Source organism: Nyctibius grandis, chromosome 17, assembly GCF_013368605.1.
Source record: "Nyctibius grandis isolate bNycGra1 chromosome 17, bNycGra1.pri, whole genome shotgun sequence".
Taxonomy (NCBI): Eukaryota; Metazoa; Chordata; class Aves; order Nyctibiiformes; family Nyctibiidae; genus Nyctibius; species Nyctibius grandis.
In genome coordinates this window covers 10,258,205-10,281,822 of record NC_090674.1, presented here as the reverse complement: position 1 = coordinate 10,281,822, position 23,618 = coordinate 10,258,205, and the positions used below count along the sequence as shown (strand labels likewise).

Here is a 23,618-nt window from a genome sequence, read left to right as displayed (position 1 = left end):
CCTTCCCCTTTCTGCCCTACCAGCGGCTTCCTGTGAGCTCCAAGGTGTTGGCACTGAAATAGAGTGATTAATGGGCAGAAACCCTCCCGGGGGGTCATTTCGGGGGCTGTGCCTCGAGGATGGAGCCCCGTCAGCCGTCGGCGTGGGCGAAGGAGGAGGTGATGCTCCAGCACTGCCCTTCGGGCCAGTCCCTGGTGCCATCACCACTGCTTCAAGCCCTCTCCAGGCTGAGGATTGGAGTTACAAGGACAGATTTGGTGCCAAAACCAGATGAATCGGCACTGGTGAGGCCGCACCTTGAATCCTGTGTCCAGTTCTGGGCATCATCAAGGAAGATGTTGAGGTGTTGGAGCGAGTCCAGAGGAAGGTGACCAAGCTGGTGAAGGGTCTGGAGGGTCTGACCTCTGAGGAACGGCTGAGGGAGCTGGGGGTGTTTAGCCTGGAGAAGAGGAGGCTCAGAGGTGACCTTAGTGCAGTCTACAACTACCTGAAGGGAGGGTGTAGCGGGTGGGAGTTGGCCTCTTCTCCCAGGCAACCAGCGACAGGACAAGAGGACACAGCCTCAAGCTTGGCCAGGGGAGGTTCAGGTTGGACATTAGGAAGCATTTCTTCTCAGCAAGGGTCATTAGCCATTGGAAGGGGCTGCCCAGGGAGGTGGGGGAGTCACCATCTCTGGAGGGGTTTAAGACAAGACTGGACATGGCCCTTAGTGCCCTGGTCTAGTTGCCATGGTGGTGTGAGGGCAATGGTTGGACTCGATGATCCCAGAGGGCTCTTCCAACCTGATTGATTCTGGGATTCTGTGAATCCCTTGGTATAAAATGTGTGGCCTCACTGAGGTCTATATTTTTAATTGATCAGCATGAATTTGAGGAACTCGCAAACAAGCTTGTCACATACTGTGAGAATGCAGAGAATAAACAAATGACTCCACAGGCTCCTCAGTAATGGCCTGTTTTCACCCAAAATAATACACAGACAGAAACGGAGCTCAGATGCGTCTCGCATTTTTATTCCGGTAGCTCCCGGAGGGCTCCCCGTGCCAGGCACTTCAAAGCTCTCTCCGGTTCCATCCCTGAATAATTTACTAACCGCACAGACAAGACAAAGCGCAGGGGGAAGCGGCACGCACGGGAAGGGGCTTCCCAGCGCCGGCGGCGGCTGCTCGTCCGGCAGCACCGGGAAATTGGTGCCGGTGTGCCATCCCCCAGTTCCAGAAAGACAAGGAGCTACTGGGGAGAGTCCAGCGGAGGGTACGGAGATGGTCAGAGGGCTGGAGCATCTCTGCTGCGAGGAGAGGCTGAGGGAGCTGGGGCTGTTCAGCTGGAGAAGAGCAGACTGAGGGGGGATCTTCTCAATGCTCACAAATCCCTTCGGGGCGGGTGTCAAGGGGATGGGCCAGACTCTTCTCAGTGGTGCCCAGCGCCAGGACAAGGGGCAACGGGCACAAATTGAAACATGGGAAGTTCCGTGTGATTATGAGGAAAATCATCTTGACTTTGAGGGTGCCAGAGCCCGGGCACAGGCTGCCCAGGGAGGGGGGGAGTCTCCTTCTCTGGAGATATTCAAACCCGCCTGGCCTGACCCTGCGCAACGTGCTCTGGGTGACCCTGCTTGGGCAGGGGGTGGGCTGGGGGAATCTCACAGAATCACAGAATGGTTTTGGTTGGGAAGGACCTTTAAGATCATCGAGTCCAACCGTTAACCCAGCACTGCCAAGGCCACCACTAACCATGGCCCTCAGCACCACATCTACACGGCTTTTAAATCCCCCCAGGGATGGGGACTCCACCACTGCCCTGGGCAGCCTGTGCCAGTGCTTGACAACCCTTTCCGTGAAGAAGGTCCCTTCCAACCCCACCCAGGCTGGGATTCTGGGATTCTGTGGGATGCAGCCACTACCCTCCCCTGCAGCACCCCTGCATGGCTCGGGGAGCCGCTCTCCTCCCTAAAGCTCTGGTGGAAAACAAAAAAACACTCCAGAAACACAACACTTCACATACAAATAGTTCATCTACAAACACATCAAAGGAGGGAGCAGAACAGCACCAGTCACGTTCCTTGTCCTGGTTTCCCCCAAGCCTGGACCCCCTCCTGCCCCCGGCACAGCCCTGCAGCATCTCGGGGGACCGTGGGCAGCTCGCTGGTGGCATAAAGCGGAGCTGGGCACGGTGTTGGGGTGCTGCCAGGTTTGGAAGGTCCCCGGGAGCAGCGAGCACTGGGGGAGCAGCCGGCAGCACCATAAACCACAGCAGGCTGGGTGTGTGCACCCGGGCGAAGGCACGTGTTTCCTCCTTCAGCTTTCTACAATCAAGTGTTATTTTTTTGCTTTTTCTTCATTTAGCAACCAAGTGAGGCAGGCAAAGGGTTTGCCAAGTTCAAAAGTATAGAAAAAAAAAAAAAAAGGGGGGTTTTAAGAGGCTGCTCAAGTCTTCCCATCCTCTCATCCTGAGGCTCCACACTGGGACGTGCTGCAGGGGGAATCCCAGGAGCTTGTGTCCTTGCACTGGGAGGGCTGGACTTGCAGCCCCATGGCCTTGGTCTGGTGGGAGAGGGCAGAAAAAGGAGTCCAAACCCCACGTGGATGCCAAAACACGGGCAGAGCTCCTGTGCCAGCCGAGCCTGTGCTTAAGGGCGCTTCCATCCTCGCGTCCGTGGCCGGGGATCCGGAGGCAGCGCTGGGGAGGGAAGGGGGATGCTGCAGCCCCCCGGGCCACAGCCGGGCAGAGCAGGCTCTGGCTAGCTGACCGACAGGTAGAGGCTCTTCTCATCCTGCTCCTGGCGCCCTGGCACGCAGTTGCCCATCTTCTCATCATCCGTCTGCAATTGCAAAGGGACAAAAGCTTTGCTTGGGCTTGAGGGAGCCAACCCCTCCTTTGGTGAGAAAGTGGGACCCGTGGGCTTGGCTGGAAGATCTGGACCCCAAGAAAGGCCAGTGAAGCCCCATCTCTCCGTGCCCCTTGCTCCAGGGTTACATCTCTCACCCTGGGGTCTTGCTCGTCTCCCTCCGGGCGAGGTGGCCATGAGCACCAACTCACCTGGGCCACAGCCTGGATGGTGAAATAGATGGTTTTAGAGGTGTCCTCACTGGGGGTCAGCATCTTCTTTGCTTTGTCTTGCTGGGCATCCAATAAACTCTGCGGGTGCACCTGGGGAAAAGGTGGTTAAAGTGTGTTTTCAGAGCTCGGAGCTGGCAAAGGGATCTCAAAGCCTGGGAGAGCCAAAGAAGTCTACAACTACGTGAAGGGAGGTTGTAGTGGAGTGGGAGTCGGCCTCTTCTCCCAGGCAACCAGCGATAGGACAAGAGGACACAGCCTCAAGCTTCACCAGGGGAGGGTCAGGTTGGACATTAGGAAGCATTTCTTCTCAGCAAGGGTCATTAGCCATTGGAAGGGGCTGCCCAGGGAGGTGGTGGAGTCACCATCTCTGGAGGGGTTTAAGAAAAGACTGGACATGGCCCTTAGTGCCCTGGTCTAGTTGCCATGGTGGTGTCAGGGCAATGATTGGACTTGATGAGCCCAGAGGGCTCTTCCAACCTCATTGATTCTGCGATTCTGTGAACCCAGGTTTGGGAGGGGCGGGGACAGAGACCCTGGTGATGCACTGGGAAGCGCGGGCAGATGGCTGTGCCAGCTGCTCTTGGGCAAGCCCCAGCGCTGCCACGTCCCCCTTCAACTTCCCAGGAGGATCTAAGAGACAAACCCTGGGGCTGTCCAGCTGCCGTCCTTCCTCCCCATCCCACCACGTGGCCCCAGACCATCCCCGTCCCATGCAGGGACCACCCTGGGCGCGCAGCCACATACTGGGAGGATGGGGATGAGCCTGCACGAACTCACCTGCTGGTAAGGGCCGACCTGGGCATACACCGTCGTGTACTCTGCTCCGGCCTCTGCAAGGAGAAAACAGCCGAGGGTCAGCGAGGGAGCAGGGGAAGGGGCTGCGGTGGGTCCCTGTGTGTGACCCGTGGTACCACCGGGATGCTCCTGGCCGAGGGCTGGAGGGAATCCTGGCTTGGAGCGTGCTGGGCTCGGGGGAATGTGTGGCCGTGTGGGGTCTGCAGCACCCAGCAGCCCCTTGGATGGGTCTGGGGGTCTGGGTCAGGACCTCATCCCACCGTCCAGGCTGCTGCGGGAGCAGGGTGCTTGGTTGCAGCTCAAAGGATGGCAGATGAAGGGACTTGTTAGTGAAAATCAGCTTTTTTTTATTTAAATACAAGATCCCTGGCTGCTTTTGGAGGTGATACAGGTTTGTTTCTCCTTCATATGTTGCCACGATTGCAGCAAGCGTTAGAGTCAGCTTGTTCTTTGGCTCGTCAGAGAGGATTTAAATCCTTCATAATCCCATTTTTGGGTCAAAATTCCAGTGCCTCTCATTCGAAGTGCTGCTGCCAGCCCCAGAGAGGCACAGCCACGCAGAGACGAGTGCTTCGGGGAGAGGTTTTGCCCGTGGTTCCCGACGGAAGAGCTGGATCCAAATTATCTGCTGGGAGGAGCCCGTGGTGCTGCGTGTGCTCCGACATCCCGCTCGAGCACACGCGAATGCAAAACACGAGGCAGGAACTCGCCGTTCGCAGCAGCTTTATTTCAGTTTACTGAAATGACACATAGGAAAAAAAGCCAGCGAGGTCTCTGCTGGCCATGGGCTCAGTCGCAGCGGTGATGGGCACAGCACATCCCGTCGCAAAATGACCCTGAACATCAGGGAGGAGATGGGAACTGGTCCAGTGGTCTCTTCTTCCACCGAGTTTCTTGGCTGGACTCGCACCCCGAACCCCTGGCTTGTCTCTGCCAACCTCCCCAAGGTGTCTCTTGCCAGCTCTTGTCTTCTCCCCAAATCCCTCTTGCTTTGGTGATCTCACGGCTGCGCTCCCGGCTCCTTCTTGGTGGGTTGGCACGAGGTTTTCCAGCAAGATACTGGGGGAGAGCGCGGCTTCAGCCACGGCGACGCTGCCTGGGATCGTCCCCTCTCGCTCGCCTCCGTGCGTGCCGGGGGGAGGCGTGGGGCGGCACTGGGGGGCCCACAAGCCGGGGTACACTCCGGTGGATGATTCCCCTCCTCATCTTAACCGCGACCAGGCGATTCCCACCAGGACAAAGGGGGAGGGAGGGAAATGCCGGGGGGAGCCCCAAAGTCCTACCTGCGTTCGTAGCCTCGGCTGCAGGCGAGCGGATGATCCTCCAGCCTGGGGGAGAAGCGACACGGGGCTCCCATCAGCAGGGGCACCCAAAGCAAAACCCCTCAGCTCTGTTGGGTGCCCGGGGAGCGGGGCTGGCTGCGTCCTCCCCCATCACATCTCCTGCTCGCCGGGTCCTCGGGGGGGGGGAAGCAGCTCACCTTTGGAGTTACAGCGGATCACGCAGATAACCGCTGCCAAAAGCACTCCCAGTGCGGCCAGCAACGCGACCACGATGCCAGCCCGCCTGCTGGAGGAGGTGCCTTCAAAGAGAAAAAGGTCTGATAATGACACCCCAAAATGTATCTGCCTCTTCCCGGGGTCATAGCGGGGGTGGAATGGGCACATCTGTGCTTCAACCCCCCGCTGAGCCCTTCCCTCTTCATGGGCACCCTTATTTCACGATAACACGGTCCAACACGGAAAGGACACGCTGCTTTGCAGACAGAGCAGAGCTGGGAGATGCCCGCCCCAGCCCCTCCGTGGCCACGACTGCCCCCACTGATGTCCCTCTGCACTCCGGGGACCTCATGGGTGGGGAAAAACCCCACGTGGGCTGGGGGCAGCAGGGGTACATGGAGCCACGCTCCCACCTCCAGCCCAGCCTTGGCTCTGCCACTCTGCTGCGCGGATTCGATGCTCCTGTCCCAAGCTGGGACTTTTGGGGGGACAAGGTAGAAATGTGGACCCCACCTCCCCTCCCCAAATTCCCCAAGTGACAAAGACGGCGCACGGATGCTACGAGCACTGCCCAGAGAGCCTGGACATCCCCCATGAGCTGTTTTGGGAGGAGATGGGCTGTGCTGGCCTCAGGCTCCCCATCTTCTGGGGGTCTGGGGCGGCCGGACCCTCGGGCACACGCAGACATTTAGGAGCGAGGGGGGACATGGGTGGGCAGCTCGTGGTGGGAGGGTGGGTTGTGCTTTCTGGTGGCCTGGGCAAGGGGAGAGAACAAGGAGAGAGGTGAGTGCCGCTGCCGGGGGTCCACGGTTCGCTCTTTGCACAGCCCAGGGGGGACGCTGAAGCCACGGGGAGCAGGATACGACCCATCCCCACCACCCACCCATGCACCTTCCCATGGCTGTTACCTGCACAGAGGGCAGCGGGCGAGGTGACGGTGGCATTGCGGCTGCTGACGGGGTTTTGTGCCGTGCACGTGAGCGGCAGCTCATCCGGGGGCGGCTCCTCCACCAGCACCGTGGACCCCTCGCCCCACGACCGGCCCCCCACGCTCCAGCTGTAGGAGATGTTGCCGAAGCCGGAGCCCGACGTGCCGCAGCGCAGGGTGTATCGGCAGCCGTCGGCTGAGCAGTTCTGCGCCGCGCAGGTCACCGTCGGCACCGCCAGCTCCCCTGGGGGAAGCGGGGGGCTGTCAGGAAACCCCCGACCCCCCATTTATGCAAAAAGCATTAAAAAAACCCCCACAAACACTAAAAGGTGCTTACTGTAGACGTGTAGGGTGAAGGTGGTTTTAATCCCCGAGATTTTGGCGGTGTAGGTGCCGGCGTCGTCCATCCTCAGCTGGGAGATGGTGAGCGCCGTGCCGTTCTTGGGGAAGGTCAACCGTGGCTTGTAGTTGTCATCAAAAAACGTGGCTTCGGGAGGATTGCTGAATTTCACGGACACTATGATTTCGTTTTGGAAGCTCCAGGCTACGGGTTTTCCATCCAGGCTCTCAATGCAGAAGGTGACGGACTTGCCCACGGCACCGTTCACCTCTGTCTCGCACACTGGGGAGAGAAGCCGGGCTGAAGGCAGCATGACCGGGCAGGGGATGCACAGCGAGCTTGGGGGGTGGCTGGTGGAGAAGGCAGGAGGGCTCTGGGAAGGGGCCTTGGCCAAAAGAAGAGCCTTGCCCCGCTGTGAACACACAGTGTGGTGCCACAGCCAGGCTGGTCTACAGGGGCCAGAGCCCCCCGTGCTATCACGCACGGTACCTCTGTTCAGTGGTGGGTAAAGCCATAGGATCAGACTGGGTTGGATGGGAAGGGACCTTTGTTGGGTGGGAAGGGACCTTTAAGGTCATCTAGTCCAACCCTGCCATGAGCAGGGACATCTTCCACTAGACCAAGTTGCTCCAATCCCCATCCAACTTGACCTTGAGTGTCTCCAGGGATGGGGCATCTCCCACCTCTCTGGGCAACCTGGGCCAGTGTCTCACCACCCTCAGCATAACAAATTCCTTCCTGATATCTAGTCTGAACCTCCCCTCTTTTAGTTTTAAACTATCACCCCTTGTCCTATCGCTCCAGGCCCTGCTAAAGAGTCTGTCCCAACTTTCTTATAAGTACTGGAAGGTGCTAGAAGGTCTCCCCGGAGGCTTCTCTTCTTCAGGCTGAACAGCCCCAACTCTCTCAGCCTGTCCTCAGCAGAGCTGTTCCATCCCTTGGACCATGTTCGTGGCCTCCTCTTGACCCACTCCAACAGCCCTGGGGAGGTGGATGCCTGTCGGATCACCGACGCTGGTTGTGGACAGCACTGAGGAGCTGCTCCAACATGGGGTGATTGCAGGGATTAGGGGATTCCTTTTTATTTTAAACACACTAATTGCCTCTGAGGCTCTGGGCTGAGGTCCCTCAGGAGGACCTGTGCTTTCACACCCACCAAGGACCTGTGAAGCAAGAGGCACCAGGTTCCCCTGCAGCTCCGGGACACCCACGCTGCTTCCCATGTGCAAAGCGGGTGCAAGGGACAGAGCCTTGAGGTGCAAAACGAAAGTGCGAGGGGGAGTTTGAATGGCTCAGAAAGGGCAGGCAGGTCCCCTTTCATCGCCAGACCCAAAGGCCAAGCTCATCTACACGAGCAGGGAAGAAAATGAGTGGTCTCTTCCCCAAATACGCAGTTGCTTCTCTCCTCATCTGAGGAGGAGGAAGACATTTCCCTCTTATTTTAGCTACTTCCCATTTAAAAATTAGTACAGTCTGGGCTGGGGAGGGAGGTTTTCGCCCGGTTCCTGGAAAGGGAACTGATCCTGGCTCAGATGGGCAGCCAGACTCCGAGGTCATCACGTCTCCCCAGGGCTCTGCAGCTCTGGTCCCTCCTGCCTGATCCCGTGGGGATGCCTCCGGGACATCTCTGACCACACGGAAGGAAAAGCTAGTTAAGGGAGATAGACTTGAAGGAAGTTCTGCTCAACAGCAGATAAGGTCGCTGGAGAGCTCATCCGGCAGTAAAACCCTCCTCAAGGCTGCGGGCAGCGGCCAGGGCAGAGCCAGCATCTCTGCCCCTTTCCCCTTGCCTGAAAAGAGAGGCAGAAAGTGTCTCCTGTTCCAAACAGCCCCAAACACCCCAAAATGAAACCACAGAAAACTCCGAGACAGCACGCAGGGGGACAGACCCTGACCATGGAGCAGAATGGCAAACTCAGTGGCCGGTGCACATCTGGCAGCAGCTGGACGGCAACTGGACCAGAGCTGAGACCTGATGCATTCACTCATTAGCAGAGGGGGACCACAAGAGAGCAAGGGGCCAGCACTGGGTCACGCTGGGCATCTTCAGCCTGGTTCGCCCAAAATCCCAGGGACAAACTCTATCCCCATGGAGCTGCACCTGCACTGGTGGTCCCACAGATGCCAGCCCTGTCCCTGCACTCCTGGGGAGCCCCTAAAACCACCCTGAACCCCCCCAGAGGCTTCTTTCCTTCCACCACTGAGGGAAAATGAGCATCTTGCACTTACTTGCTTGGTGGAGGAGGAGGAGGGCAAGCAGCAGGCGCCGAAACACGTCCATCGACACGCAGCGCAGGGAGAGGGGCTCTCAGCACTGCTGCAGGTCGTGGTGGTGGCAAGAGGAAGACAAAGCGCCTGTGCCCACATTTCCCCCCCCCCCCCGCCGCGTTTGGGTGGGTGGGTGGAGATAACTGTGTGCTTCGATGGCTTTTACCATTGCAGTGACACCAGGCGGTGACACGGGTCTGGAGGGGCATGACAAGGAGGAACATCCTACACGCCTGATGAAAACTGGGAGCTGAGAAGGCTCCATCAGCAAGCAGAAGTGTGGCAGCTGGGACAAAGGCATCATCATGGCCACGAGTGACATGGCCATGGGAAGCAGCCCTGAGAGGGGTATCGTGGTGACCATCACAGGTCAATGCCCAGGAGCATGTCACTGCCCATGGACCAACCCCACCATGGCAACCTGCGTAAGGGATGCTGAGATGCCAACTCTCCACCCCCCCAAACTCCATCCCCCCCTAGACGGGGCAGCGGGATGACAACTACAGGGACGCAGCCGCTTCCCTAATTGAGATTATTCCAGGAAGTAGCATGACACCAGCGTCACACTGAAACCCAGCTGGAGGAAGTGCGCTGGACCGGCTGGGGATGTTGGGCTTTAAAGCAGCCCCGGTTCCTCCACCCCAGCGAGGCAGCGGGGGCTGCTGGCACCCCTCAGCGCTGCCCCGATGCTGAGGGATGGGCTACGTTAGCGCAGGGACTGGCGTCATTGCTCTGTACCAAAGCACCAACACCACCAAACTGCTCAAAAACGGCTCCTCTCTTCACAACGCCCTTGGCAGGGAGGTGAGATCAGAGGCACGACGAGAGACCCTGGGGGATGAGCCACCCTGTAACCCCCTTTGCCTCCCCGTGGGAGCTGGGGGGGTCTGTGGCAGCTTGACGCTCCCCTGCAATGCCAATATCAGCGTTTTTACTGGAATTCTGGGGTGGCACAGCACAGGGTCGGGCACCTGCCCCATCGCTCTGCAAGGACCAGCACGGGTAGCACCAAACTCCATCCTGCACAAGTGCCAGGCACAGAATTGGGGGCTTTTAGAGGCACAAGGGCAAGCGTGACCTTGCCCTTCCCTGGACCTGCCCGTGCTCCCGGGGGAAGTTGCTTTGCAGAGACTTTTTTCCAAGGAAGCAGCTCAGCTGATTTTCTGTGGTAACGAAAGAAGGAAGCCAGGGAGGTGCAAAAACACTGATTTCTCTTCCCCCCCCCGCTGCAAAGCCTCATCCAGCCCCTGACACACTCCTCCAAACCTTTCCAAAAGGCATTATTATAAATTTATTTTCCTTTCCCTTAGCAGCGGCACACGAGATCAGACCTGTTGTACGAGCTGAGTTATGTTGGGATTATAAAATAGCTCAGACTGGGGGGGGAATTGGAAAGATTTTCCAGCCCTGGTCCCTCCTCCAGGCCCCCTCCAGCATCCCCACGCTGGGTATATCCGCAGGGACGTCGGGAGCTGCCACGGGCAGGAGCTGCCTCCCCCTCTCAGCCAGAAATTCAGCTTTACGTGGTCCGGGTGGAAGATCCTCGCCTGGTCCCGTAGGCATCAGTGGAAAAGGATGAGGATGGAAAAGTGCGGTGGGATGCGGCTGCTCCCCCAGGCATGGGCAGGGGCTGCTCCCGGTGCGGGGGGGTCAGGCCAGGGCAGGGCTCAGCCCTGAGGGCGTTGCAAAACTTTCTTCACCCCCTTGGCCCAAACCCCAAGAGTTTTGCAACCAGTTGCAGAGCAGAGGTCGGAAAAAAAAAGAATCGCTTCTGATTTTTCCCCGTTGAACCCACGTCCTTGCGCGTCACCGGCGTCACCGGCTGCCATGAGCTGGGTGCTCCCTCTAGCGAAGCTGGGCCCGCAGGATGAGGCCATGGGGTGAAAACCCACAGGGCAGAGATGAGGTTGGGATGCAAACCTGCTTCCAGCACCGCGGTGCTGACGGGCTGAGCCTTCCCCTCTGAGGCGCCGATTCTCTCCCCATTGCTCCTGCCTGACTGGGGGGTCGTATCCAGAGCCCCTCTCCCCTCTCCCGGTGCTTCAGCATCTCGCTGGCCACCCGTAGCCACAGCCTGGGGACATTTCTTGCCTTTCTTCAGCCCTGCTCTTTGCTCCACCGTCCCTCACCTCCGCAGCCGTCGTTGCAGTGGGGGGTGGGCGCATGCGGGAGGGTTTTGCCCTGATTCCTCAGGAACGAGCAGGGTTTCCTCCAGCTGAGAACGCAGATGTCGGTGCCCGGTGAGCAGAGGCGGAGGCCAGGCTGGGCTGCTGCCTGGAGAGGCTCAGGCCGTGGGCATCATCACGCTGGCGTAAACCGTCGTGGGCTCCTTGGTGGGGCTCTGCAGCAAAGAGAGGGGGAGCAAAGGGGTCAGCGAGGTGCCCGAGCTGGGGAGGGCTGTGGGTCACCCCATGGCAATGCCCAGCCGGGGCGAGGACAGAGGGGCAGCCACCCTTACCTGTGAGGTGGGCGGGTGGCCCTGTGGGGCAGGCGGCTCTGTCAAGGGGCTGCGCGGGGGGCGCGGGGCTCTCCTGGGGTCTGGGGCTGGGTCCGGGGGCAGGCCGGTGGCTGCAGCGTAGATGGTGGTGCAGGAGGGGTGCTCGGCGGTGGGGACCCCTTTCTGCTTCTGCACGGAGAGCGGAGGCTGAGCAGCGGCAGGCAGCTCGCCGTGGGGGCCCTTCCCTCCCGTCACCCCACATGGACCCACCATTTGCTCCCCATTTTGAGCTGAGCAGGACTCGGGGAGGGGGTGGAAAGCACTTGGTCTGTCCCCAGAGCCACCCTGGGATGCTGGGGGCTGGGGAAGCTGCAGCACCCAACCTTATTCCCAGCGATTCCCAAATCAACGGCAGCCAGGCTGACCCCAGGGAGCCCACAGCCACCCCAGTGCCCCCCAGCCACAATCTCACCCTCTCCCTCACCAGCTGTGGGGCTGCATTGACATCCGATGGCCAAAGCCCATCTCAGAGGGTGCCGCAGAGCAGCACGGAGGCACCCAGCAACGCCCTGGGGCTTTGGGTGCTGCTGCCAATGTCCAAGACCCCCACCCAAGCCACCCTGGCAGGGTCGTGCCCACAGTCCCCCCCAGCTGCAGCACTGGGGGTCCCATCACTGAAGGGGCATTTCCACCCCAAAGGAGCACATTTTTCCCCCCTGTGCGCCGAGGTGATGCTGGTCGGGGCTCACCTCCACCCGCTGCACCTGGGAGTAGATGGTGTGCACGGCGCTGTCCTGGGCGAGCGGCGAGAGCTCCCGGCCGGCTGCGGGGGGATGAGCAAGTCACGGAGGGGAGCAGGGACCGAGGGGGACCCCGGCGCTTCACAAGCCGCATCCTGCTCCCATGGCCCAAGGCATGGCAAGGATGAGCCCGGGCTGGCTCCGTCCCCAGCATGGTGCCCACTGGCCGGACCCAGCTGCATCTGCCCGGCTGTGGTGAGGGGATTTCTGGCCACCACACAGGGCAGCTTAGCAAATTTGTCTCCACAGCCCAGCTGAGGCACTCGGAGAGATGATGCTCTCTCAAATTTGGGCTGGGATCACTCGATTCCCCTTAAGACCTTGCAATGCTCTCTCAGAAGCCCATCATCTGGGTGAAGCGATCAGGATCACACGCAGGCACGCTTCTCTTTTTATCTTTTTTTTTTTTTAAGCTGGTTTCCTTCCTGCCTTTCACTCCGTGCTTCAAGAGAAGCACCTTTTGCTCCTTCCCAAGGACCGGGTACTCCCAAGATGAGGTGCCCGTGGGGATCAGCCCCTCGGTCCTTTCACTGGGGCTGGCTGGGGGCAGCTTCTGTCCCCCCCTCGCAACGCTCACCCCACCCACAGACCACCCACCGCCCCAGCACCCTTCCTCACCGATGGGCTTGGCCCGATGGGTGACCCAGTAGACCCCGGTGAACATCATTCCTGCGACGATGGACCCCACCACCACCAGCAGCACGAGATGCTCCATCCTCAGCCCGGCGCTGCCTGGGATGGGGGGCAGAGAGGGGAGGGGGGTGAACCACCAGCCCTGGGGCCCAGGGGCATCCAGAGCTGAGCAGAACAGGTCACTAAAAAATCTTTCTTCATCTCAGCACCTAATTTGGGGCTCATGATTTCGGTAGAACAGGAAACAAGGGGCAGGAAATGCTTCTCTTCAGACTGCAACAGTCAGCGAAAAACCTGCTGGGGGCCAGATCGAAGCCAGATAAAGCCCTAAAAATGTCTCCGGTGGCTTTACAGAGGCTTGTGGGGAGGCAACCCCTCTGTAAACTGCCCTTCATGGTGGGTGCGTGAGGAGGGAGCCCTGGGACAGAGCTCTGCACCTCCAGCCGGGCTCCCTTCGCGGGAGGCACCCAGGGTGGCCCCGCTCCTGAACCACTGTGACACCACGCCGGGGTGCCCCACGGTGCGAGGGGGTTTTGGGGGACAAGGGGGTGAGAACCGAGCCTGAAACCCCCCCTGGAGCATCTCATTTCATCACCTCCCTTTCCTAAGCAACAGCCCTGAGCGTTTTTCCCACAGGGATGTTTTTCTCGGCACAGGTCACTGCGAGGGCCCCAGCAGAACCCCGGGGAAGGGGACAGTCACCGCGCTGCCCGGCCCCGGCAGAAGTCCCCCACGTCACGAGGGAGTGCTAGAAAATCCCGGTGAGAGAGAGCGTGACTTTTGCCCCAAGAGCCTCCGAAGGGGAAGTTGTCACCAAGGTTTTTACCCTCCCCAAACCACTCGGCGTGTGACTCTCATGCAATTAAAATGAGCGAGTGCGGTGGCCGGGGAGGCAGGTGGCACCCACGGCTCCATGGCCAGCATTTACGGGAAGGAGTGGGCAACCCTGAGCGGGTGAAGCAGTGGCTGCTTTTCTTGTGAAAAGCTCCTCTGAGGCTGCCTAAAGCAGCGTGAAAAAGTCCCCTGCAAAGCAAGAGCAGGACCACAAGGCTGGAGAGAGACAGGTCAGCAACTGGGGACTTACCTCCTTGCTCGTGGCTGCACTTGGAGGAGTTGAAGGCGACGACTCGGCTGCTGACGGGGTTGGTGGCCGTGCAGGCACAGGCAATGCTCGTGTTCTGCAGGGGGTAGGAGAAGTGCAGGAGGCTGGTGTTGCTGGAGCAGAGCCCCGAGGTGCCAGTGTCCCGGCTGCCCCAGCTGTAGGAGATGTTGTCCCCTTGCTCCGCCGTGCAGTTGAGGGTGACGGTGCAGCTGCCGTTGGCCAGCGCCCAGCTGACGAGCTGGATGCTGGGGTGGGACACGGGCTCTGCAGAGAGGGAGGGAGGGGGCAAAGGTTTGTGTCTGTGGGAGGGAGCAGACGTTGCCTTGGCCCCTGCCTGGGGAGTCCTGCTGGCCTCTCCTCAGTCCCCTGGGGATGGAGAGGAAGCAGGTCAGCCCCAAATCCACTGCAAAGAGCATTAGAGAGGGACGTGGTCTGCACGCACCCAAAGGCTCCTGGGGGCACCCAGATGGGGCTGCAAGAGGGTCCTAGACTCACTGCAGCACCTTGACAGCATGGTGGGCATCTCCCTTGACCACCACCCACCTCCCAGACCTGCTCCCAGCACCGCAAGAACCCGGGAGCACCCAGCACCGTCCTCCCAAAGCAGCGTGTCTCACCGTACACCTCCAGCTGTATCTGCCAGACCTTCTCCTCCGGCCCCTCGCTGACTATGTACTCGTAGAGCTGCGTGTCCTGCCGGCTGGTGTTCAGGATCTCCAGGGAGAAGTTCAGCTTGTGGAAGCGAGTCCGTTCCTGCATGTAGTTGGTGTAGTTGCCATGTGAGTACTTGAGCAGGACGAGCTTCCTCTGCGGGTCCTCCGTGTCCCGCTTCCAGACGGCCGCCCCGAAGCGCAGGGTGAGGTTCCGGAGGTCTGGGGGGATCCGTAAGATCGTCGCCTTCCCCAGGGTGCCCAGCACAGTCTCCCTCGCCCCACGGCCCATGCCTGGGAAGGAGAATGGAGAGAAGGGCTGAGGCAGGTGGGGAGGCACGGGGCAACTGTCCCCCCCCACATCCTGGCTCTGCCAGAGGAGGGTGGATGCCCGCGGAGCTTCTATAGCTGGCAACGGCGCTGGACCCACCCCGGTAATCCTTGGTTGAAACTAGCTATTATATTCTATAACTGCATTTTCAAGCCCTGAGTTATCCACAACACCCTGCCCCAGCGATGGCCGGCGGGTGGGAACATGAGTCACGCCGTACATCAGGGCTCGGTGCAAGCTCTGCCCCATGCCCACCCCACAGGACCATCCCCAGAACCAAAGGAGTGACCCCCAGCCCTCAGCCCCACATCCTCCACCCCAAAGGATGCGGGTTGAAGGAGCTGGTGGGGAAGTGTTGCCTTCTTCTGCTCCTCCTCCCCACTCTCACCTTCCCGGAGCAAGGTGAGAGAGCTGAGCCTCAGCGTTCTCCTGCATCGGACCCCACTGTGCACAGTGGCCAAATCCTGATTTGAGGCTCTGGGCTTTCTTGTTGGGACAACGACAGCCAGCATGGTGAAACATCACCCCATGGAGCGGGGCTGCCTCGAGCAGGGGAAGGCACTTGCGGTCCCAGTCCGGTGGGGATGCTGGTCCTGGGAGCAGGGTGCTGGCAGCAGTGGGACCAGCCTGGAGAAGTCCCAGTGACACCAGGGCAGTCCAGAGGGAAGTGATGCTTGGCCAAACCCTGCAGTTGGGTGCACATCACTGCACCCGCCTCCCTCAAGTCCCTCATCTCCAGAAACCTTCGGTGGGACCTTTCTTGCAGAAGCTGCAGCGTCCTGGAGGTGGACTCGGGTGTAAATCCCAGGTTGTCCTTCTCCTGGTTGAGGTGGTCCCAGATGTGTTTCTTGGTGGCCACAGAAAAGTGCTCTTAAGAAGAGCACATCTCCCACGTGTCTCAAAGCATCTCGACCACACGGGTTTCCTGGAGAGCACTCAGAGGACCTTCTCCCCCAAACTCTTTGCTGTCCTTTGCTGCAAGGCAGTGATTCACATTTGCCCACACCCTCCAGGTAAACAAGTTTGTTTTCGTAGGAAACTTCTCTCCAAGGTGCCAGCTCACCACTGCGGGTGATGGGACTCTACCGTGTCACCCCTCACGTTTCCTAACGACTTTTTCCATGGGGGTGAGGCTTTTCCCCAGGGTGGGGGGAAAGAAAAGAGCGAGCAACCCCAGAAGAACAGGTCTGGGGAGGCCCAGATAAGCCCAATATCTGCCCCTCCTGCAGCGCATATTGTTCCAGTAAAAACCACAGAGCAAACGCCATCCCCAGTGAGCGCCATCGCTTCTTTTGTCCCCCTCCATGACATGAACCGTAGCAGTTTCTGAGCTGTCCCTGGAGACTGCACCTCCCCAGCATCGAAGCAGCCATGCAGACACAGCCGTCATCCCACAGAAACCCTGTGGTCCCGCTGCCTCGTGTGTTTTTTGCTGATGTATTTACTGTAAAGCCCAGCACGCAGGCGGACGCCGTATTTTCTCAGCAATGTGTGCTTTTGACGTGCAGTTTTTAGGCTCCTCATTAATTACTGAATGGAAAAGCCCTTTTTACATCACGTTAGAAAAACCCTCTGCCCCGGGTGAGGAGCATCTTCCCTTCGAGGGAAGACTCGGCTGGAGGAAGGGATGTAAAGAGGTCTGAAGCCACCCGTGCTGGAGCCTGGGTGGAGGAGATGGAGGGAGGCAAGCGATCCCCAAGCGATCCCCACCGGCACAGCGGAGCAGCCCTCGCAGCAGGGATAGGGCTCATGGGAATTTCGGTGTGCTGGCCAGGCAGAAAACCCCGAGGGGATTTTAAAAGTACATATTCTAGTAACAGTGAGCCAGCAGAGCAGAGGAGAAACCCCAGCTCTGCTAAGGTCTCTGGTTTCCTGGCTGAGCTCTTCGTTTCACACCCAGGAATTACACAGATGCAGTGGCTTAGGGCTCGTGGGGCTGCGAGGACACGCGGTGTCCCCAGGGAAGGGGGACAGACATCACGCTGGCACCAAGAAGAGGGTCAGGATTAGTCAAGGCTCCCTTTGCTCTGCTCTGCTCTGGCACCCCGATTCACCCGTGCATGTTTGTGCAGGCTCAGTGCCACCAAAACTCACATCACAACATCCTCCCGTAGCTGCTGACGGGCTGTGAGGAGAGGACCCAGAGCCCTGGGGGGTCCGGGAGCTCCTTGCTCCCTGCCCGCCCAGTCTGGGGGGGATTTTGGCTCATCCAGGACACCATTGTCCCCAGGACACCATCCACAGCCGGCCAGGGCTCTCTGGGCACCCAGATAAGGCATTGCCCCGCTGCCAGTCCCTCTCCACTCGCCTTATACACATTTATTGCGTGGGCACCATCTCCCAGCCCTCTGGCACCCCTGGATCCGAGACACTATCACAGAGAGTGAGACAATCCATCAAGGACCTTCATTTCAAGTCCCCCAATTCACATCTGGCACTAAATTATTTGCCCAGTGCTATTAACACCCCACTAAAACACAAGGTAGAGAGCTCACTACTGCAGCTACACTTTGTCCATCACCATCTTTGCTCCTTCATCCTCTTTTATTCTCTCCTCCCTCAGCCTGACTAGTAGGAGCACATTAGGGATGCACCGTGCAGAGTTGCAAGGCATTTATCTTCTATATGAATATTTACACTCAATCTGCTCGTGATTTCTAAAGGTCTTAATATCTGACAAAAAAACAAATCCCCAAACAATCCCAACAGAGTAGAGGAAAACGTACGTACCCCAAACACAGCCGAGAGAGAGCAGCAGCCAGAGACGCGCGCTGCAGCCCATGCCTCGGTTCACGGAGCCTCCTCTTCAGTGGAGTTAGTATCTGGTGCCGGGCTCATGATAAGAATAGGTGTGCTCAAATCAGAGGCGCTGCCCCGGGCCATGTGTTTCCTGTTTTGGCTGAATGACTCTTTAGTCTTTTTCTGAGTGGAAAGTATTCAAAGCGTGAAGCTGAGAAGCTGAACGCTTCGCCGGAGCCAGCCCAAGAGACGTGCAGAAGGAAGCAGGGCATCGATTTAAAGTTTGTACCAGGACTGCATCAGCCTGCTACGGGTCCTTCAGCCAATGCTGAAAGAAGAGGAAAATTTAGAAAATCACCTGATATACGGTAACAGCTTCCCCGGGGCTGTGTGGAGGTTTGAAACCGGCTACAGCAGCGGGGGCGGAGGCGGCTGCTCCTCCTGTGTGGCAACATCCCACAGAATCCCAGAATCCATCAGGACAAACCTGGGCTGAGTCCAACCATTGCCCTGACACCACCATGTCAACTAGACCATGGCACTAAGTGCCATGTCCAGTCTTTTCTTGAACACATCCAGAGATGGTGACTCCACCACTCCCAACCGCTGCTTCTCCATCCCAGCATGAAGCTCTCCCAGATGATGGAGGGGTCTAGACACCACCTTGGGGTATTTTGTGGAGCAGCAAACTGCCCTGGCACAAATCCCACCTGAAGACCAGGAAGGAAGTCTCCAGTGGATGGGGTCCACCAGGCAGGGCAGCAGGATTGTTCCCAGCCCTCCTCTTCCCCTGGATAGGTGCCCCATGCTTGGGTGCATGGAGAAGACCATTGACCACAAACAGGTCCAGGAAAGCCATAAAGCCCCAGCAGCACCCATGGGGCACTACCACAGCGGCGTGTGGGTGGTGTTTGAAATCCCACCAAGGAAAAGCTTGAGCCTTGTCCTTAGGCTGAGGGTGCAGGGAGGGGATCTGGGCTTCAGTTTGCTCCTGTTCGATGCCATCACCATAGTGGGTGCTCAGGGATGGGGACAGTCCCCCCTCCTGCGGGGGTCCCCCTGGGTGGGGACGGAGCGGGGGCTGCAGCCTCCCGCGCTCAGCAGAGAGCTGGGGATGGGGAGGGCAGGGGAAACACCGCTCGCTTGTTCCACTGCTGGAAAGGAATGAGACAAACTTGGTTGTTTTTGTGTTTTTAGTGGAATTAATTATTCACTTCTGTCAGTGCTTGGCCCGCGCAGCTGTAAAATGGGAGAGGGGGTTTTCCCTATTGCTTTCTTCAAGTTGTTGTTGCTTTTTCTGGTTTCCAGAGGAGAGCGGAGGTGACAGCGTGAAGCAGGAATTCCTTCACTCTATTAAAATAACTCTAGTGCCGCAGGGAAACAAAGGGTGAACTGACATCCCGCTGCTTTTCAGGGGAGCCGGGCTCCGAGACTTGCATGAGTTTTGTTGCCAATAAATTATTTTTAATGATAAAATGCCCAAAACCATGCTAAACTACGCCGGCATCCTGCTAGGCTGCTCCTCCCTGCTCTGAAAACATCTGGCTGAGAAAAAAGAAAAACCAAACCATTTCCCAAAAATCAGCGTTTCACAGAAGCGAAGAGCTCAGCAGAGGTGTAGAAAAGAAAGGGTGAGTAAGAGCAGCACGAGGGGACCCGGCTCCGCTCCTCACCGCACGCACACAAGGAGCTTCGGCTCCGCTGGTTCTGTCGGAGGCAGCCGAGCGTTTGGCCGGATGATGGAGGGGTCTAGACATCACCTTGGGGTATTTCATGGAGCAGCAAACTGCCCCGGCACAAATCCCACCTGAAGACCAGGAAGGAAGTCTCCAGTGGATGGGGTCCGCCAGGCAGGGCAGCAGGATGGTCCCCAGCTCTTCCCTTGCCCTGGATAGGTGCGCCATGCTTGGGTGCATGGAGAAGACCATTGACCATTGGAAGGGGCTGCCCAGGAAGGTGGTGGAGTCACCATCTCTGGAGGGGTTTAAGAAAAGACTGGACATGGCCCTTAGTGCCATGGTCTAGTTGCCATGGTGGTGTCAGGGCAATGGCTGGCCTCGATGATCCCAGAGGGCTCTTCCAACCTCATTGATTCTGGGATTCTGTGACCACAAACTGGTCCAGGAAAGCCATGAAGCCCCAGCAGCACCCCTGGGGCACTACCACAGAGACGTGTGGCCAGGAGAAATGGGGAAAATTATTTAACAAGCAAAACCATCAAGAAAAGTATTCTTCCAGGAAGCAGCTGGGGGCATAAAAAACATACAGGCAGTCACAGAAAAACCTCCTTTAACTGACAATAGCGATCTTAAATGCCTGGACTTTCCCCATCAGCTCAGGCTGAAGTGTCCTGGCTGGAAAGACAACTGAGGCATGGCTCTGAGCTCCGTATTTATCCATCCCAGTAGGTTTTATGCTGCTGGTGCTCAGCGGTCATCCTGGATTTTGTCAGAGGCAGAAGAGCCCCAAACCTCCATCTGGGAACGGACCAAGACCCAGGCAAATATTTTCAAGGGAGAGATTTCTGAAAAAATATCCATTGGTGCTAAAACCATCAGGAATTACCTCATTAGAGCCAGGAGCTGGAACAACTCGTGCTCGTTACTGGTTTTTCAAACGAGCCAGCAAGGTCCCTGGTGGCCCTTTGATGGATGTGGCCTCAGGAGATGGCTCTGGGAAGTGATGCCTCTCGGGTTTTACACAGGGTAGAGCCCGGTGCTCCCCTTTCTTGGGCTGGTTTGCTGGAGCTGGCAGGAGCAGCAGTGTCCCAGGGCTGTGGTGGCCCTGAGACATGTCCCCATCCTTCCTCACAGGCTGAGGCACCATCTCTGTCACTCGCAAGACACATCCTCCCACCCCAACAGGCCCATGTCCCACCACCCAGAGGCAGCTCCTCCCATGGGGAACAACTGTGGATGGGCTCCTGTTCCCAGCAAAGGTGTTGGGGAAGAAACGCAGCTCCCTCCATCATCCCCCTGGTCCCCCAGCACCCGCTGTGGCCGACCCCAGCCCAGAGGAGAGCGCAGAACAGGCACCTAAAAACGTGGGGTTGGAGATTCCAGCTCTTTTAATGCATATACAGACACTTCTGAAGGCAGAAGCCGTACTCGCCCTGCCGAACCCTCCCTAAGGTGCCACCTCGAGATGCTCCAGTGCTCCAGACCTGGAGGCTGAGCAGCACCCAGCTGCACCCATGCTGGTGTCACCTGTTTCAGGCTAAACACGTCATGCACTGTCCCACGCTGTCACACCGCTCATCGGTCCCATAAAGGGCATCGCTGACGGCAGGCGATGGCCAAGGACCCCCCAAGTCCATGGGGAGCCTGGGGAAAGGCTCAGATTGGGTCTCCCCATGTATCTCAGGGGTGGGGGGAGGAGGATTTCCAAGGAGTTAATCATGAATTCAGCAATTTATGTTGCTGGTGTTCTCAAGAGACCATTGCAACTGACATCATCCCTGTTTTGTTGGCATCTGGAGAACGTGACCTCTGATGAAAGCAAAGCAGAAAAGGTGAGGAGGGAAACTGAGGCACAGAGCTACCCTGGAGGCAGCGGCAGAGCAGCCAGAGCCTGGGCTGTGGGAAGCAGGTGGCTGTGGATGAGACCAGGGGGTGCTGGGGTAACAGACACTAATGGTTCCCCATGAGCAACGGCATCGTTCTGCATCCAACCAGTTTGGGGGCCTCATCCAGGTGCTGGTCGCACGGCAGTAGGTGATGAGACGAGGAGAGATGTCAACCACAAAGCATCCTTAAGCCAGAGTGAGGAGGAAGAGGAGGAGGAGGAGGTGTCCCAGGGCTGCCAGCACGCTGGTGGTGGTGCAGGACGCAGCAGCTGAGGACTCACCTGGAGGCAGAGGGAGACCTGGGGTGTGGGGAGGGCTGTGGGCTGCCCGGCCCTGGCAGGGGATCCCTGACCCCCTCCCCAATTGGGCTCCTGCCACCCACCAGCCCATGGTGCAGGGGGAAAAGGGTTGTGGTGGCCCTGAGGCATGTCCCCATCCTTCCTCACAGGCTGAGGGACCATCTCCATCACCCACAAGACACGTCCTCCCACCCCAATGGGCCCATGTCCCACTTCCCAGAGCCAGCTCCTCCCATGGGGGACAACTGTGGACAGGCTCCTGTTCCCATGGGCCACCTCCAGCCTTGCAGGGACCCGCTGTCCTCAGGGTCACCACCGCTGCTCCAGGGACCCTCCAAAGCCAAGGCCACCTTGCAGCTCATCCCACCCAAGCCTGGAGTTTCGTGCGTGCACGGCGGTTGGTACCTATCCAGGAGCACGGGTGCCTGTAGGTCAGCGAGGCGTTGTTGGAGGAGACGGGGTTGCTGACTTTGCAGATGTAGGTTTCTACCGAGGGGTCGAAGGAGATGTGCTGCTCGGAGGTACCCACATCCCCCAGCGGGAGCTTGCTGGGGAAGATCCACTCGTAGGTCACCCCTTCGAGCCCCACCGAGCACTTCAGGGTGGCTTCACACCGTGATGGGTCATCCCCAACCACTTTGGCCTTCACAGTGGGCTTGGGGACCAGATCTGCAAGAGGCAGCGGGATGTCACAGCCTCCCTGTCCCCCCACGGGGTGCTGGGACAACCCTCCCGCCCTCCCAGCTCACCGTACACAGTCAGGAGGACGTCTTCAACGTGCTCCTGGCCCACCTCGTCCTCCAGGTACACCTGGTACGTGCTGCTGTCGTTTTTCTGCAGGTAGCTGATCTTTAGGGTGTTGTTGGGGAAGAGCTCCAGGCGTCCCTTGTAGATGTTGTTGGGGTACTGGACCGTCCCCGCGCTGTCCCGGCTGGCGATCTTCACAGTGTTGTCACGTCGCCAGTGGACTTGGTGGTAGGAGATCTGGTTTTCCGCGCTGGGACTGAGATACGCCACCCCATGAACGACCCCAACCACCTCCGATGATGGACCACGTTGCGTCCAGGCTGCCGAGAAAGCGGAGAGCGGCGCTGCTTGGCCAACCAGACACAGCCCACCCCTCCCTGGGCCCCATCCATGCTTGGGGACCTCGATTCCTCCCAGACACGTGGAAAATGCAAATAACCCGTAATTCTTTGAATCATTCCTAACGCCTTTGCACGCTCTCGGCCTTGGAGGCGGCTCGCAGGGACAAACCCTACAGCTAACGGCAGGATTTCCGCCTCACCGCCCTGAGCACGGGGCCACCCGTGTCCCTGCTGAAGGTTTTTTTTCCTTTACTTTCATTTTTAGGGTCCTTTCCCCACTCCAGGCTCACCCAGAGCAGCCCCTCACCCCCAGCTTGGTGGTGGTGATGCCAGGGGGTCCCATGGGAAGGGAGCTGGTGGGTCACACCTCAGGCACAGCCCCAGGATGGGAAAAGTTGGGGAAGAGCATGGAGACAGGGAGGGTTTAGGGACATCTCCAAGGTCCTCTGTTGTCCCCAAAGTCATGTCCCCCCAACCCAGCACCCTCACACCAGGGGAACCCGCTGTCATACCTTGCATGATGAAGAGGATGAAGATGAGCACCTTTGTAAGTCCCGCTGCCATCTTCTCTCTGCATCCGCACCCAAACCCCGGGGTGGAAAACCCCCTCAGTGGGCAGCTGCTCTACCGAGGATCCTCCCGAGCCTGCAGCCCCCCCGCCCCTAAACCTGGGGCTGGGGGGCTCTGTGGGACAGGGGCTGGCGGGGCGGCTGCGCGGCTGCGGGACGGTATGAACGCCCCATGCTTCCTCCTTTGCTTCCGCTTCGTCACCCACCCGGTTTCCAAAACCCCGAGGGTTTGCAGGGAGGTTGCAACCCCAAGGTCGGCCAGTGAGACCAGGCAGCAGCACTGAGCCTCCCTGGGGACACCACGCACAGCACCCCATCAAGCCCCCCATCAGAGTCACCCCACCATCCTGGTGGTACACGAGACGCAGACCCCAGGGGCCACATCTCCCCTTTACAGCCGCCGTTACCAACCCACAGGTTCCTATTTCTCCACCTGCAAGCCCAGGTCTGTGTCCTCACCAAGGTCTGGCCCCAGCTTGAGCAGGGACCACCAGCACTGGCGTTTGGGCTGTCCCC

General features: G+C 58.8%; 3 protein-coding genes across 3 annotated transcripts; all 3 read right to left on the bottom strand.

Annotated features, from left to right (window-relative positions):
* Positions 1-2,739: 2,739 nt before the first annotated feature.
* On the bottom strand, positions 2,740-8,925 carry LOC137671540 (SLAM family member 5-like). The gene is made up of 8 exons (XM_068415136.1): positions 8,851-8,925; positions 6,619-6,903; positions 6,262-6,525; positions 5,335-5,436; positions 5,138-5,182; positions 3,837-3,889; positions 3,039-3,149; positions 2,740-2,820 (listed from the first exon to the last, which is right to left on the bottom strand). The coding sequence occupies exons 1-8, from the start codon at positions 8,900-8,902 to the stop codon at positions 2,740-2,742; spliced, it is 993 nt and encodes a 330-aa protein (XP_068271237.1). The 5' UTR covers positions 8,903-8,925.
* A 2,248-nt stretch (positions 8,926-11,173) lies between these two features.
* Positions 11,174-17,624, bottom strand: LOC137671539 (signaling lymphocytic activation molecule-like). Its single transcript, XM_068415135.1, is given in 8 exon segments — positions 11,174-11,230; positions 11,348-11,626; positions 11,799-11,869; positions 12,075-12,149; positions 12,745-12,858; positions 13,844-14,125; positions 14,479-14,805; positions 17,573-17,624. Coding segments are annotated over 8 exon segments (1,257 nt in total).
* Positions 17,625-20,752: 3,128 nt separating this feature from the next.
* LOC137671523 (CD48 antigen-like) lies at positions 20,753-23,114 on the bottom strand. Its single transcript, XM_068415118.1, has 4 exons — positions 23,046-23,114; positions 22,195-22,512; positions 21,851-22,114; positions 20,753-21,427 (listed from the first exon to the last, which is right to left on the bottom strand). The coding sequence occupies exons 1-4, from the start codon at positions 23,095-23,097 to the stop codon at positions 21,333-21,335; spliced, it is 729 nt and encodes a 242-aa protein (XP_068271219.1). The 5' UTR covers positions 23,098-23,114; the 3' UTR covers positions 20,753-21,332.
* Positions 23,115-23,618: the final 504 nt, after the last annotated feature.